General features: G+C 49.3%; 1 protein-coding gene across 1 annotated transcript in view; it reads left to right on the top strand.

Annotated features, from left to right (window-relative positions):
- Positions 1 to 6,414: 6,414 nt before the first annotated feature.
- ARRDC1 (arrestin domain containing 1) overlaps positions 6,415 to 16,413 on the top strand; it is a 70,316-nt gene continuing 60,317 nt past the window's right edge. The window contains exon 1 of the mRNA XM_044992871.1: positions 6,415 to 6,601. Coding sequence (XP_044848806.1) covers positions 6,484 to 6,601 — 118 coding nt within the window. The 5' untranslated portion in view covers positions 6,415 to 6,483. The remainder of the gene's footprint in view (positions 6,602 to 16,413) is intronic.

Below are 16,413 nucleotides of genomic sequence, written 5' to 3' on the forward strand. Positions count from 1 at the left end.
AACTCAGGGATTGAATCCCAGCTTCCCACGTTGAAGGCGAGCTCCTGAACCGCGAGATCATCCTTCTTTCCGGGGGAAAGGCTGAACTGCAATGGAAAGAGTTTCTCTCCAGTGGGGAAACCAGTCAACCCTGAGCGCTGTTTGTTGTAAGTTTGATACGTATTTAAATCTCGGGGGGTGGGGAGGAGCAGACGTAATTGACTTTTAAATTAGCTTCTTTTTTTTAACTTTGGGTCAATTGTGCAAGTCTCACTTACTCACAGGAGCAGGCCCAGCTGAACCACTGGTGGGAGTAGGGGATCATCTATGGGTGAAGTGCACCCCTGTGCTGAGGGCCGACACCCCACTTAAACCCGCAAAATAGGATGTAAGCAGAGCATAGTCCCTTTCACTGGCCTTTTGCACGGGTGTGAATTTCACCCCACTGTGAATAAAGGATGGAAAGGGCAGTGCAGCTGTGGTTGCACGGAGGGTGGGAGGGGCCAGCCGAGCCAGGTATGTACTTAGCATTTCAGACAGGATCATACTTAAGGCAGCTAGCCCATCCCACCGCTCACACCGTCAGGGCTGCACTAGTATTTTTGGAGCGCTGGCTGGACCACAGCTAGTGCACGTGTGTCTGCCTGAACTGAAGATTACACCTGCAGCTGTTGTGCAGCTGCACCCTGCAGGGAACGAGGGGCGTGTTCTTGGCTCGGGCTGGCTAACCCCAGCTGCGGGGGCTCCTCCAGAAGGAGCTGAATCACTAGTTAAGCCGGCCCCATTCAAACACAATATGTTTTAATACAGCCAAATGCAACATTTCACGTTTAGGAAAAAGGAATGCAGGCCACACCTACAGAATGGGGAACTGTATTTTGGAACAGGGTTGCCGGGGGGGGGGAGGTGGGGCAATTTGCCCCGGGCTCCGCAGGGGCCCCCAAGAGAATATCGTATTCTATAGTATTGCAACTTTTTTTTATGGAAGAGGCCCCCAAAATTGCTTTGCTCCAGGCCCCCTGAATCCTCTGGGCGGCCCTGTCTTGGAAAGCAGCAAGAACTGTATCTGGAAAGGATTTAAGGGTCATCGTAGACACACAACTCAGCAAGTGTGAAAAATTGGGACAAGGGGTGGGGGTTACTAGGAGCCTATATAAGAAAAAGACCCCAAAAACGGGACTGTCCCTATAAAATCGGGACATCTGGTACCCTAATGAGTCCTGAGTACAGTGCTGTAGCAAAAGTAGGTGATCCTTGTACAGCTAAACAGGGAAGTGAGGAGATGATTTTACCACTGTATACAGAACGGGTCAGATCAATCCTGGAATATTGTGTATGGTCCACCTTTTAAAAAGGATATTGAAACATTGGAAAGGGTGAAGAAAAGAGCCACAATAAAGAAGAGGGCTGGAGACCTTATGGCAGATGTGGGCAAACTACGGCCCATGGGCCAGATCCGGCCCCTCGGGGCTTTGGATCCGGCGCGCGGGATTGCCCCCCGTGGTGCTGCGGGCCCCGCGCCGCTCTCAGACGTGGCCGGCACCACGTCCCTGCGGCCGTCGGGAGGGGAGGCAGAGGGCTCCGTGCGTTGCCCTTGCCTCCAGGCACTGCCCTCCGCAGCTCCCATTGGCCGGGAACGGGGAACCGCAGCCAATGGGAGCTTCAGAGGAGGTACCTGGAGGCACGGCAAGGGCAGCGCACGCAGAGCCCTCCCCCGTTCCCCCAGGGGCCGCAGCGCTTCCTGGAGCGGCACAGGGCCGGGGACAGGGCAGGAGGTGTGCAGGGAGCCTGCCTGCACCGTGCACCCCTTCTGCATCCCAGCTCCCTGCCCTGAGCCCCCTTGTACACTCCTCCTGCACCCCAACCCCCTGCCCTGAGCTCCCTGCTGCACCCTGCACCCCTGTGCACCCCCAACCCCCTGCCCTGAGCCCCCTCCCGCAGTCCGCACCCCTCCTGTACCCCTGCCCTGAGCCCCTTCCTGCACACCACACCCCCTCCCACACCCCACACTCCCTCCCGCACCCCGACTCCCTGCCCCAGCCCTGCATACAATTTCCCCACCCAGATGTGGCCCTCAGCCCAAAAAGTTTGCCCACGGTGAGAGATTTAAAGAGCGCAATGTCTTTAGCTTATCAAAAAGAAGCTTGAGAGGTGAATTGATAACAGTGTATAAGGACCTTCATAGGGAGAAAATATTGGGTACTAAAGGGCTCTTTAATCTAGCTGAGAAAGGCAGAACAAAACCATTGGCTGGAAGCTGAAGCCCGACAAATTCAAATTAGAAACCAGCACAGATTTTTAACAATGGGAGTGATTAACCACGGGAACAAACTACCAAGTGAAGTGGTGGCGTCTCCATCGCTTGACGTCTTCAGATCAAGACTGGCTGCCTTTCTGGGAGATGCTTTAGTCGATGCTCCCCTCTGACTCTTGATCTTGTTAATATAAATATAAGCTTTGGCTACCTTGGCTTTGTTTATACTAGTATTTTCTTCTCCCACCATGGCTGTTGCTCAGGTGCCTGGCTTATGACATTATGGGAGGTTCATTACGCTGCATGGCTTTCTCTCCAGTGGTAATACATTGCCTAGAAAAGATAACAGGCCAAGGAATTGTGACAGTGTTCATCAGTGGTTTGAGCATTGGCCTGCTAAACCCAGGGTTATGAGTTCAATCCTTGAGGGGGCCACTTAGGGATTTGGGGATTGGTCCTGCTTTGAGAGGGGGTTGGACTAGATGATCTCTTGAGGTCCCTTCCAACCCTGATAATCTATGAGTATGTGAAATCCACAACGCGTGCCTCGCTCCCACAGCACACTTCTGGAACCACAAATCATCTGGAAATGGTCCTGTGATTTAGCCATTGCACTGAAGATAGAGGTGTTGCCTCACCTTGATGTGTTCACATAACTGGCCTATGTGTATGTGCATATCAGTCATTACGTAGTTATTTAGGGACATTTCCATAGCACTTCTCACTGAAGTCACGGGTTGCCTCACAAATTCAGCATCACAACCTCCCTTGGCAAGATAAGTGTTATCATCCTGAGTTGGTAGGTGGAGAAACTGAGACTCAGAGAGGTGACACAACTGGCCCAAGTCACCCAGGAAGAGACAGCTAAGGAATGGAACTTAGATCTGATTCAGAAGAAAACTCCTGTGCTTTAATCATTACACCTTCCCTCGTACAGATAGCTATATTATATACTAATAATATTTTGCACTTACTGCTGGTCTTTGCATATGTACTTTGGTATCCTTATTTTATTTCATAAATACAGCTACTCTTTGCTCCCCAGGTAGAGGCTGGTGTCTTTGGTCCCAAAGGAGAACAGATGCGGTTATTTGTTTTTTAACCTGGGATTTTGACAATGGTTACATTTTTCCAGGAAAAAAATTCCTATTCCTCAACACGTTTAGTTTTTTGATGCACTTTCCAAATGAAAAATTTGTTTTAAAATTGTAGGGAGAATCTCACTTCATCATACTTTTTAAATGTATCTTTTTTTCAGCAGAAAAAAAAGGGGGAAGGGAGATATTTTTAAAAAGTAAGAGAAAGTGGGATTACACCTCCCCACCCACAAAAACATTTCAGAACAATTTTTTTAAAAAACTAAAATTTTTGTTTAGACATTTTTGTCAAAAAAATTCTGTAAAAATTCAAATTAAACAAAAATAATTTAATTAAAATGTTAATAACGTATTTTTTTCAATAACTCTAGTTGTGATTTTCATTCCTCATGCTTCTTTATGTGCTGTTAGATAAGAATTGTACTTTCAGTGCATACATGTAACTGCAGATGAGCAGACAATTAGGTATGTAAATAGTCTATGAGTACATACCCCATAGGCAGAACATAATCAACCAAGAGGTGAGGAGTAGGGAATGGTGAGTGAGTTGGCATTCAAGTGGTAAGACATTGGGTCCATATAGTTATGTCATGTAAATTGCTAAGCAAACTGCAACCATGGATCCTTGTAGCTCCTGGCAAAAGAATCAATTCTGAGGTTTCATAACCGTCCATATTAGAAAAATAATCATTATCCAGAGAGATAAAATTTACAGCTTACACTTGTATTACAGCATAGGGAACATACCTAGTGGATAGACCAGCAAATGGGGTGCCTATGTTCTATTCATGGCTCCGCTACTTAGTCAAACTTTGGCCTTGGGCATGTCATTTCACTTTTCTGTGCCAGTTTCCCTTGTGTACAGTGGGGATAATAATGATATCGGATTGGAGGGAGGTCTCAAGTGGGACTCCATAGGGATGTGTTCTGGGGCCAGTGTTTTTTAACATCTTTATTAATGACCTGAATGTAGGAATAGAGAGCATCCGAATCAAGTTTGCAGATTTGCTGGGTGAGTTGCCAATACTTTGGAGGACAGAACTAAAATTCAGAGGGTGACACCTTGGAGAACTGGGCTATAGACCACAAAATGAAATTAATCAAAGACAAATGTAAGGTGCTACACTTAAGGAAGAAAACCCAAATGCACAAATACAGAATGGGGGATAACTGGCTTGGTGACAGCACTGCTGAGAAGAATCTGGGAGTTGTGGTGGATCACAACCTCAACATGAATCAGTAATGTGATGCTGTTGCAAAAAATGCAAATGCAATTTTCGGTTACATTAACAGAGGCATAGCATGCAAGTCATGGGAAGCGATAGTACCTCTCTACTCAGCACTGGTTAGGCCTCAGCTGGAGTACTGTGTCCAAATTTGTTCACTGATGTATAGAAAGGATGTAGAGAAACTGGAAAGGATCCAGAGGGAGCGACAAAGATGGTGAAAGGGATGGACTCTTTAGTCTGGAAAAGAGGAGCTTAAGGGAGGACCCAATAGCAGGCTTCAGATATTTGAAAGGCTAAAAAAGATGAAGAAAAGTTGTTCTCTCTTGCCACAGAGGGCAGGACAAGCAGCAATCGGTTCAAACTAGAGCACAGCAGATCTAGATTAAATCTCAGGAAAAACTTCCTAACTGTAAGAACAGAAGGACAATGGCAGAGACGCCTAGGGAGGTGGTGGGAGCTCCTTCCCTGGACATTTTCATAAGGAGGCTGGAGAGCCACCTGTCTTGGACGGTTTAGATGCAAATCCTGTCTCTTGGTGCTAGACGACCTTTGCTCCCTTATAGCCCTATAATTCTAGGCCTACTGACTCCAGAGAGTTGTGGTGAAGCTTAATTATTAGCATTGGTAAAGTACCTTGGATGAAAGCCACTAGGGATGGGATCACTAGTGGGACAGAGCACTCCCACTTTTGCTACTACAGGACTGTACCAATGCTAGTGCAATGGCAGGAGACTTTAAGAAAAGTGCTAGCAGAGCCCAGGCCTTAATCACCAGTGTGAATCCAGCCAGGTTGGGGGAACCAAGAGCTGTTCCCTTTCCCAGCTAATGGCTGCTAAGGGATCCAGGTGAAATTCATTGGAATTTCAAGTCCATTTCTACTGGATAGCCATTCTCACCACAGGAACTACCATCAGGACTGACAGTTCTTGTCCCTCTCTTTCCTGGCAGGCTCATCGTAGAGAGACCCAGGACAGACTAATGGGTCATATCAACTGGAGTCTCTTTAAAGTCCGAGCTGAGAAACGGAGCAGCGTGGGGGGAAGCTTGCAGGGCTGCTGTCTATACTATCCCTGTTCTGTGGATAAACAGGGCTTGTTAATTCTTCCAGTGTCCACAACCTGCCTGTCCTCACCCAGGCCTGAGTCTCCAGGAGGAGCCTTTCACTAGCACTAAAGTCACACCAGTTAATTGCTACATAAATGCTATTTTGACTGCACTGACTTGCTCAGCACATCCAACCGGGATGGAGACACAGGAGAGGGAGGGAGGGAGGTAGATGGTTCTGAGGACGGAGCATTCTCACAACCGGGCACCTCTGGTGCAAGGTGCAGCCCACCCCTCGCTAGCTGAGGAAGGCTGGATTCTTCATGATCCTCCCCACTAGCAGGGTGACTGGCTGCACTGCAAGGGAATAAAGGACAGACGGCTCTGATCTGTAAGGGGCACCTGCCCACCCTGTTTCCCCTTTCCTTACGATTCAGGGTAGGAAATGGTGCATTTGGATCACAGCCGCTGCAGGCGATTGGTTTTATCTCCCTGAGCCAGGCGGGCAGTTGGACAGAGACTGGGTTGTCTTTGCTGATACAAACAGGGCTACCACCCTGAAGCCAACAGAGCCCTGCTTGGAAACACGCTTTCTTCCCGGCTGGCTCCAGCTCCCAGGGCATCAGACTAGGGGTCCCTCCCGCTCTAGCTGCAGGGTGCGGGACACCCCGTCTGGGGCCACACCTCCCAGGCATCCGCCGCCCCCGCCGCGGGCGGTGTCTGCCGGCCCGGGGGAGGGCGGGGCGGGGGCGGTGCTGGCGCTTTAAGAGGCGGGACATGCCCGGCCCGGCGCGTCACTAGCGGCAGGTAGAGCCGCCCCGGGAAGCAGCAGGGATCGCCGCCGCTCGGCCCGGAGCAGCAGCAGCAGCGGGGCCCGGCCATGGGGAAGCTGCAGCTGTTCGAGATCCGCCTGAGCGAGAGCCGGGTCGTCTACAGCCCCGGGGAGCCGCTGGCCGGCACCGTCACCGTGCGCCTCTCCGGGAGCCTGCCGTACCGCGGTGAGCCCCGCACGGCGGGCTGCGAGCTTCCCCGCCGCAGTGCCAGCCCCCCCCCCCCGGACCGTCCCCGGGCGGCGGGGCCCCTCTTCCCCAATAGCGCCCTCCTCGGGCTGCGAGCTTCCCCGCCGCAGTGCCAGGTCCCCGGGCGGCGGGGCTCCTCTAGGGCTGCCCAGAGGATTCAGGGGGCCTGGGGCAAAGCGAGGGAGCTGCAGTGCTTGTACTCACCCGGGGTCTTTGGTGGCACTGAAGGCCCCCCCCACTGCCGAAATGCCGCCGAAGACCCGGACCGCACCCCCCCCCCCGCGCACCCCTGGGCTCCTCTCCCCCAATAGCGCCCTCCTCGGGCTGCGAGCTTCCCCGCCGCAGTGCCATTCCGCTCTCCTCTCCCACTGCACTTCCGAGTGCAGGGCCCCCGCGCCCCAGGGCTGTGGGATTCCCGGCCACCCGCCTGCTGGCTCCCCCTTGTCCCCCCGCCCCTGCACTTAGAGGCTGAGTTCAGTATGACCCTGTTGAGCCACATCTGGACGCCCCCCCCCCCCCCGATCTCTTTGTACCGGGAGTTTCATTATTTGTGACTTTCCAGGAGGCTGGTTTTCACAGAGTTCTGTTATGCGGGGCGGGGGGACCCTCCAGCCCCTCTCCTGATTGTAGGGCTTGGATTACATTGTCCGTTGGGTTTCATTTCTACCTCCTCCTGTGGGCTTCAGCAGGAGTGTGACTAATATTTCACCACCTTCCCCCACCCTCTGCTCCATTCTCCCTCCTCCCCTCCCCTTCCAAGGAGGGGGTGGGGATGGGGGAGTTTCCTCCTTGGATCATGGGCAGCAGGAACTAAACTGGCTCTGCTCAGGCTCCGTGCATGCGGGGGTGGAATGGCCTTGGTAACAGGCTGTGTTTAAGCATAGCGGGTACTAGCTGGCTTCTGGCAACGGTCTCCCCGTCCAGGGTAACTGGGGGTTTCTCCTCTACCTGTTTCAGATGTGAGATCCATCTGGTCAATGTGTGTGTGTGTGCGTGCGCCCCCCCCCCACACTCCCAGTTTGGGGAGCAGTTGCTCAGACCCTCTTTTTAACAATTGCTCACATTCCATTGTTGCTGGCATGGCTCTGGCAACAGTGTTGATTTTCATGCGGCAGGCGCTCAGATGCTGTGGTGATGGGTGGCGGTGTGAAACCCTGAAACAGACACAGAGTGTTGACCTAAAGGTCAGCTGTGATCTTTCCGGAGATAGGCGTTGGCACAGGCAGTCTGAACTTCCCCATAAAGTTTGGGGAATTGCCAGGGTTTGGAGCATAGGAGTTGTCAGATGGGTTCCGCTCCAGGGTCCATCTACTCCACTACCCTGTCTTCAACACTGGTTCCCACAGTAAACTAATGTGAGAGAAACTGCCCTTCCACCCATTTTCCCCCCCCTCCTCACTAGATCTCTTCTTTACAGAAGTGTGAAGTTAAATATCTGGGTTCTGGCCTGTTTCTAGTTTGTCCCAGCTTGTGTGAATAGGACTGAAGTGAGTTAAAAGTCCACAGCCATGCCTAAAGTCTTTAGCTGGGTTGGAGCATGTGTTATGTGCTTGGTCCCAACTTGGTATGACTGTTTAGAGGCCAAACCATAGTGGAGGATATTTGAAACACAAGCAAGTGTAAGGGTTAAACTCAGCTGTCACTGTAGTGTGTGTTTGGGGAGGGAGATACTTGCCCTAAAATCTGAATTCTCCACACCTGCTGTTAAATGTAACTGATTTTGATTTTATTTATGGTAAGACCCTGTTTCTGATATGGATGGTGCTCGGGGAGAATTGTTTGAAGACTGTCTTGGTGTATCTGTCTCTTTTTATAGAATTATTGACTGACTGTAAAGGACCCAAGAGATTGTGTATAGGTACTTTGCACAGAGAAGGTTCTTTCTCTCCCCCTGAATATCCCCCTCAGCCCAAAAAAAACCCCCAACAAACAAAAACCTATACCGCTTGGTTCACAGAAGTGCCAGCCATGTGCTGACACAGCTCTGACTCCGGTGCTGACTCAATCATGAGGTCAAAGAGATGACAACCTGAGTAGCTTGGAGGCAAAACCCAGCAGAGCTGGGTCCAGGTGATCCTCTGACTCTTCCATTTCTCACACTGTTCAGTCTACTTGGCTCCCAAGTTGTGATGTGATGGGGAGAAGCAGTGCCTTGGTGAAGGGCTTGTGCTCCAGAGTGCAGTTGGAAAGTGGGATTTGTGCATCTTCCCTTGAGTCTAGTTGGACTGTGCCTAATGAAACTGACAAGCAGGCCGGCTGATGCCTGGGGACAGCTGCTGTGGTGACTTGGGAGAGGGAGCACTAAGGCTTTCTCAGACAGTGGGGATGGTAGGGTAAGGGGACTATGAGGAGCTAGGCTGTGCCAGGCACTCTGGCTGTAGTCGAGGAAGAGCACTGTGGCACCTTCTTGTTAGCAAATCTGACCGTTGCAAAACTCTTCATAGCAGAGTAGGCAAATCCTGTATTGTGTTAATTCACTGGAATTCTGCCAGTTGAGAAACCCCAACTTAGACTGGAATCTTCCTCTGAAAACTTCCAAACTCTAAGGCCCAGTCTATGCTAGGGGGAATCTTCTAAAACTGTTTTTAAAAGAATTAAACCCCTTCTCATCATTGCTAATGCTAGTTTAGCTCTACCAGTGCTAGCCGGGTTGGGGACCCTAGACCTGCAGACACCCATGGAACTGACCTGATAGTGATGGAAAGTTACCTTAGAATTTCCTTAGCGTAAACAGGGCTTCCCTGTATAAACAAGGGATGGTTAATGGGATGGGGGTGGTTGGGGATAGAACCAAGATCACCTATCTCAGCTCTGCCACAGGCTTCCTGTGTGATTTCAGGGTGAGCCACTTTTGTCTGTACCTGTTTCTCCTTTGTTTGTAAAATAGATATTAGCATCTTCCCTGTCTTCATTATTGCTTGCAAAGTGCTTTGATAGCCCTGGTGCTTCAGAAATGCAAATGATTATTCCTTGCTTTCCCTAAGGCTGAGTCTCTCCCTCCTCCATCTTCTGCTCTCATTGCCTCTGTCTCTGATTCTTGGGACTGTTTCCAAGTATTTAGATTTAGTCCTTCTGGGCCAGGACCTTGTTCTGTTGACCTTGTCTGGAAAGCACAGTTGCTGTAGAAACAAGTGTCTGTCTTGATTTTTAAAACACCTCTCCCATTGGGCTTCGGTTATTCTCACTTCTGAAGGCTATTGTACGGAACTTGTTAGAGTGATGGTGATGGTGGTGGTTTACACCCATTCTCCTTAGGAAATGCTACTTGCCTCTTTCAGCATGAGACTTCTAATGCAATAGGCCCTGATTTCTCTCTCCTCCTTCTCTCCTTTCCCTCCCCCCCAAGCCTATGGACTGACTCTTCTCTCTTCCCAAGAACCTGCTCCCAGTAATAGAGCAGAGCTGTAGTATCACAGGATTCTGTTGAGCTAGTCCAACTAGCCATGATGCATTGTTGGCCAGCTGTGAGGTAACTATGGTTGCCCCAGGCTACTGACTGCTGTTTGCCTGTGGCGCAGCCATAGGCAATTTGGGTTTTCTGGAGAGCGTCTCTCCTCCCTCCCCCCCTCATTTTTCTCACTTGTCTTCAGTTACAGTTTTATTTAACCTCACTGACCACTCGAGATCTGTGGTATGAGCCCTTTTTCTTCATTTTGGAAAAGTCCCTCCTCTCCGCCCCCCGGCCCTGCTGTAGCAACCTGTGTGGACTTGAGCCTAGGAAATTTTGGAGTCTTGCATAAGCTTTAGCAACAAAGATGGGAAGACTTTCACCAGCCCCTGGCCTTTCAGTACTTGGGTAGTGTTTGGTAACAAGCTGGTGAGCCCTGGGCTGTAATGGGACCTGAGCAGGGGTTTTGTGAAACTGTTGGGAAGTGCTAGCTGATGACAGCTGCTAGACAAGTTTTGTTTTTTAATTGCATGCAGGGATGGCCTTAGGCATAAGCATCTGCTCTAGGCAGAGGAGTCCTGGTTAACTCAGCAGCTCGTGGAGCAGCCTTATCGCCTCTCTCCCTGTGGCACTGCAGAGGGAGGCGGTCGGTGGCCCAGTTTCCTTATGACCTCTTGAGTGAGCCCTTTTGCAAATCTGCACGTCTGGCTCTGCTCTCCAGGGCAGGAGTCTGTATATTTTTAGACTGCAGGATTTGGTGTGATACCATCCCCAGGCTGGAGTCGGAATGTGTCCAAACGGGAAGCCTGCATGAAGGGCCAGTGGCAGCTGCCTGCAAAATGCAGGCTGACTGATTCATTCCGATACATCCTCCCTACTGACTTGGCTAATATCTTATTTATTGCGCTTGTGGCAACTAGTGTCTCAACTCTAAGCAGCTGAGTTGGGGGTTGTAGTTTGGCCCCTGAGGTTTACAGCTGCTTCTGTTTGGTTTCTCTGGCTAACGGCAATGAGGCTGCTGTATGCCCACTGTAGGAAGGGGTCTTCTCAATGGGCTGCTGTCGGTGTGGGACATCCAGTTAGCTGTGGTGGTGTGTCTACGAGCCTAGTCAGAGATCCCACCATCTCTGCCCCCAAAAATACACCAACTGGAGGCCACTTCATGTTATGGCTCATTGTCTGGTGCTCAGATGCTGTGTCTGATGCCACAATCAGCCAGCACGGGAGTATCCTGGTTATTCTGCCTTGCCCAACACATTGGAAACCTCAAGCATCTCCTTTGAAAGAAGGATACCAACACACCTGCGTCCTTCAGATCAAAACACATTTTTCTGATCTGCACACCTTTCGGTGCCAACTCCATAACTAGAGAGACTTGTGTTTAGCCAGAGGTCTCCCTTAAGGAATGTCCCACAATGAAGTCATAAATACTAACTCTGCCCTGCTAAAGAACAGGAAGCTGCCATCTTGACTGAGTCAAATTGGAAGACTCTCTGCTTCAGCGCAGGGGAAGATGGCTTCAGAGTTGTAAGGAAAACACTACAACGGTGTGTTACTTTTTTTTATTTAACCACTTGCTTCAGCTGTAGAGGGGCTTTTTTAACCTTTCAGCAACTTTAAACTTTCTGATTTCCAGTGGCAAAGCAGATTGTTTCAGTTCTGCTTTCCGCTATCAAACTGGAAAATATTGTTAAAAGAACAGCCCTGACTCCCACACCACCACCAGTGGCAGACCAAGAATGAAGAAACTAAGTTTGCTTCTAAAAGCAGCTCTGAAAAGTCCTGCGTTTCACACACACTTATTTAGCTGTCCAGATTACTATAGTAATGGCTCTAAGTGAGACTTTTATACCTTAACATTTCAAATACACACATCTTAAGTTTTTTTAAAACATGCCAACTCTTTATACAGGTACTAAAGTACTGGCAGTGATGGGGCTATCTGATTACCCCCTGGGTATTAATCCTTATAGGTATAATAGCCCCCATTTTATAGATAGCAAAACTGAGGCACAGAAATCCAGGTCACAGAGGAACTTGATAGTAGAGCTGAGAATTGAAGCCATGTCATTCAATGCCAAGGCTAGAACACCATCGAATATCAGGGTTGAAAGGGACCTCAGGAGGTCATCTAGTCCAACCCCCTGCTCAAAGCAGGGCCCAATCCCCAAGACCATCTTTCTTCTCCTGGCTTGTCTATATTAGGAAAGGATGGTGGGGTTAGTTAACTTAACTTGCACCCATGCTAGGGGGAAAACTTGTGGCTAGGTCCTCCACCCCAGGCCCCGTACCCCCATGCATTCAAAACCCAGCTAGCTATTCAAACTACCCGGGTATTTCTTTGCTGACCTAACACTCACCACTGCATGTTCCTGTACATCAGTGTAATTCTGTGTCAGTCTATCAGGCTGACTGTTTCCTACTTCCCAGTTTCAGAATCCAATTCAGCGATGTGTGGGATGAGAGAACCTTAGCTCTGTGGCAGAGTCTGCCTGCTGAGACAGGGAGAAAAAGGAGGTTTCTGCCCCTCTGGTTAGTTCACTGGTGGATCGGAAATGCCATGTAAATTATTTTCAAGATTGTGCCGTGTGTCTTGGTCTGTGGTGCACGCCTTTTGCCCTCCCCTCCCCCAGGCTTACCTGTGGGCAAAGCTTTGCTGTTAAATTCCTCTTTGCTGATGGAAACGAGAGAACTGGAGCCATCTGTGGTGTCTGGTGCATCGTTGGGCAGGTGGAATGTAGACCTGAGAGCTAGTGGCCGGCATCTGCTATGCTGCCGAAGGGACACTGGGGCATGACCGTTCCAGGGGATAAACAGGAAGAGTGGGCAGTTGTGTTGCTTTGCAGCATAAGTCTGTTGCTAAGCAGGGGAGAGGATTTAGTGGCTTGAAGGAGCAACTTTTCTTACCGTTGGCTACCACTTGAAAATCCGTATCCTTTCATGGAGAGGGAGGCTGAGTTCATATCGGGATTCTGAGGGTCCCCCTGATCTAGGGAATGTTCTGCTCTAGGGGTCAGTCTGTTTATTCATGGTTACTTTCCCATGGTGGTGGGGAAGACTTGGAAGTGGGTGGTTGGTGTATTGTATTGTAACCTCTCTGACAGAGAGACATCTAAAGTATTTTGCAGGGAGTTGGGGGATCAACCATTTCTTGGTAGGCAGTGATGCTGGTTCTCGTTGGTTCCATGAGAACTGGTGTGATTTGGGAGGGTGGTTGGAGTGAAGGTGGAGAGGTGCAGAATGGATTTGGTCAATGATTGAAAGAAGGAGGCTGAGGGTGAAGAAACAGACCAGAAAAGTGAACAGAAAACGGATGGAAAAGTGGCAACTGGGCTCTTGGTGTTAGACCTCGGTATTTAAGTCTTTTTTATTTAATTATTTATTAAATTTGGAGAGCAAGCTACTCAAAAGTTGCTGTGCACTCACTGAGACTGGGGGAGAATCAATCTCCCACTGTGGTCAGTCTGAATCTTTTTTTAATGCAAATCTGTGTATGTGTCAGGCCATTCCATGACCTCTTGCCCTGGATTGCTGTGAAAGATGATGATCTCTTTGGTGTGGCTTCTCTAACTACTTTTGTGTGGAAGTGAAAAGTGCTTAGAGAAGAAATGTACAAAAGATTTAACTGCCTCCAGTTAGCAGACTTGTGTATGTATGTGCATGTGCTCTTCTCCCGTTTCCGATTTGCTTTCTGGGATCTGAAAGCAGAGATGTCTGACCACAAAGATGCTCTTCCCAGGCTGACAAAATCCTGAATTTCCTTTGCCCAGTTAAAAATAGGTGACACTCCAGTGTCTGATGTGACTTGACTTTTGCTGGGTGTGTCTTTAAAACTTGTGGTGTAAAGGCCTGCCACCAAAATTGACAGGTTTTACTCTAATGGTATAGGGGATATTTGTAACTAGTTCTTGGATCGATAGTCATGTCTGGGACCAAATACTGCCCTTGGATATCTGCATGCAACCACTGCTGGAGTCAGATGTACATGAGTCGAATTGTAGGGCCTGATTGAAACCCTCTGATATAAAGCCTGTGGAGGTGCAAGTCTTCTAGAAAGCTGGATGGCTGCAGAGGAGGGATACTGTAAGTATAAGAATTTGGGGGTCATAAATTAGCTGTAGATTGCCACTTCCAGACAATTTGTAATTGACTTTCAGCTCAGAATAAAACCTTGGGCTTCTCTGATATCCATAACAAGCATTTTAAGTCCACGTTGAGTGAGTCATACACTTAAATTGTGTAGGTGAACAAATACATTGTCTCAACCTTTCACCAACTCCTTGCCAAAATAGGCACAGGTTATGTCCTTGTTCCCAGTCTTCCCTGCCCCAGTGACTCAAGTCAGACCCTGCTCACTAATGGGAATAGAGCCTGAAGTTCAGCTCCATATGTTCTGTAAGGGCTTGGCTACACTTACAAATTTGCAGCACTGCAGCAGGGTGTGAAAACACACCCTCTCCAGCGCTGCAAATTGCGGTGCTGCAAAGCGCCAGTGTGGTCAAAGCCCCAGCGCTGTCCGTTATTCCCCACAGGGAGGTGGAGTACGGTCAGCGCTGGGAGAGCTCTCTCCCAGCGCTGGCGCTTTGACTATACTTAGCGCTTCAAAGCGCTGCCACGGCAGCGCTTTGAAGTGCTAAGTGTAGCCACAGCCTAAGGCTGGCTCTGCACTACGGGCTTCTGCTGGCACAGCTTTGTCCATCAGAAGTGTGGGGAGGTGTGATTCCCTGACCTGACAGATGCCCCTAGTGTAGAAGCAGCTATGTCAGGCGCTATTACCAGTATAGCTTGGATTTGCTAGTGGGTATGTGGAATAGACTAAACCATACCAGTAAAAGTGCAGCTTTGCTGGTATAGCTGCATCCACACTAGGAGTACATTGCTGGTATAGTGTACCGGTAAAGTGCTCCTAGCATAGACATGGCTGAAGTTCAGAGCAGGTCCTGTTTCTCCAGGAAGTGGACTGAGGCGGAAGAGATGGCTTAGTGGTTTGAGCATTGGCCTAAACCTAGGGTTGAGCTCAGTCCTTGAGGGGGCCATTTAGGGATCTGGGGTAAAAATCTGTCTGGAGATTGGTCCTGCTTTCAGCAGGGGGTTGGACTAGGTGACCTCCTGAAGTTCCTTCCAACCCTGATATTCTAGGAAGGTGCCCAAACAGCAGGCAGGAATGAGAATCTGATTGAGGTCTCGCAAGGGCTAATTTAAGAGGTGTTTAATGGGACATCATCTCTGTGCTGTACCTCTGTTAACTAGTGTTTCAGGTGCACGTACGCTTCTGAGCATAGAAGGTACAAGTTGGTATGTTGGAAAAAGAGGCCACGCAAAAGTGAACATAAATGAAGGAGCTGGGTGTGTACAATTTCCTGCACTGTAGTAGTTGCTAGTTAAATCCCAGAAAGACACTACATGGTGCTGTCAAAAAAAAAAAAGGCGGGGGGGGGACAACTGTCTTATGTCTTGCGACCTGTGTCCTCACTTACAAATTCAGAGCAGTGGGGATCAGGGGTGACATGAACTGTTGTTTACTTGGATATAAAAATAAACCCATGAAGTGTAAATTTCCTGTCCTTATTGAAGCCTTCTCTTAAAATGAGGCTGCAAAGGCAGCAGGCTTGTTCAGTGACTAATGCCCTTTGTGGTGATGGGTGTAATGCTGATTGGTCCCAGGAGTTTTACACAGGAGTCTCAGTGCCATATGGGGTTGCACCCCTTTGAACCAATGTCTGTGGTACATACAATGGCTGATGCTGAGGGGAAAGGATTGATTGCTTTCTTCCCATGGCCCTCCTGAGCTGTCTTAAATTGCCATTGGTATTGGCCAGATTTAAAAGACTCTGCTCCCAGGATGTCTGAGCACTAGGTCTCTCGGCCTCTCAACTGCTTATTGCTGATCTCGCTCATTGCTGGCTTGCCCTGGCAGCCGGACAGGGATGGGATGGTTTGCTTTGTGCATACAGGGAAAGAACAATACATGGATAACATGTTTTGAAGGGGCAGCTTATTAGGCTGTAGACTTGACGGGCATTAAAGCACCTTGTGGGGAATGTTTGCCAGGACCTAAAGAGTCATTAGAGCTTGTCTAAATGTGAAACTTGCACCAGAATAATTTAAGGTATGAATTTAAACCAGTGCAAATTGTGGTGTGGACACTCTTATTTCAGGTGTAGCAACCTGTTTTGGTCTAGTTAAAGTCCATTTAAGATCAGATTTAAGCTAAATCAGAATGAGCCATTGGTGATCGAAATGAGAGGATGCCTGGCTCAGTGGCTAGGGTGCTAGCCTGAGACTCTAGAGACCAGGGTTCAGTTCATAGCTCTGCCACAAACTTCCTGTGTGACAGTGGGTAAGTCACTAGGGGATGTCTGTACTGTGGCTTCCAAACCAAAAAGGTGCAACCTGTGGTCTC

Source organism: Mauremys mutica, chromosome 18, assembly GCF_020497125.1.
Source record: "Mauremys mutica isolate MM-2020 ecotype Southern chromosome 18, ASM2049712v1, whole genome shotgun sequence".
Lineage (NCBI taxonomy): Eukaryota > Metazoa > Chordata > Testudines > Geoemydidae > Mauremys > Mauremys mutica.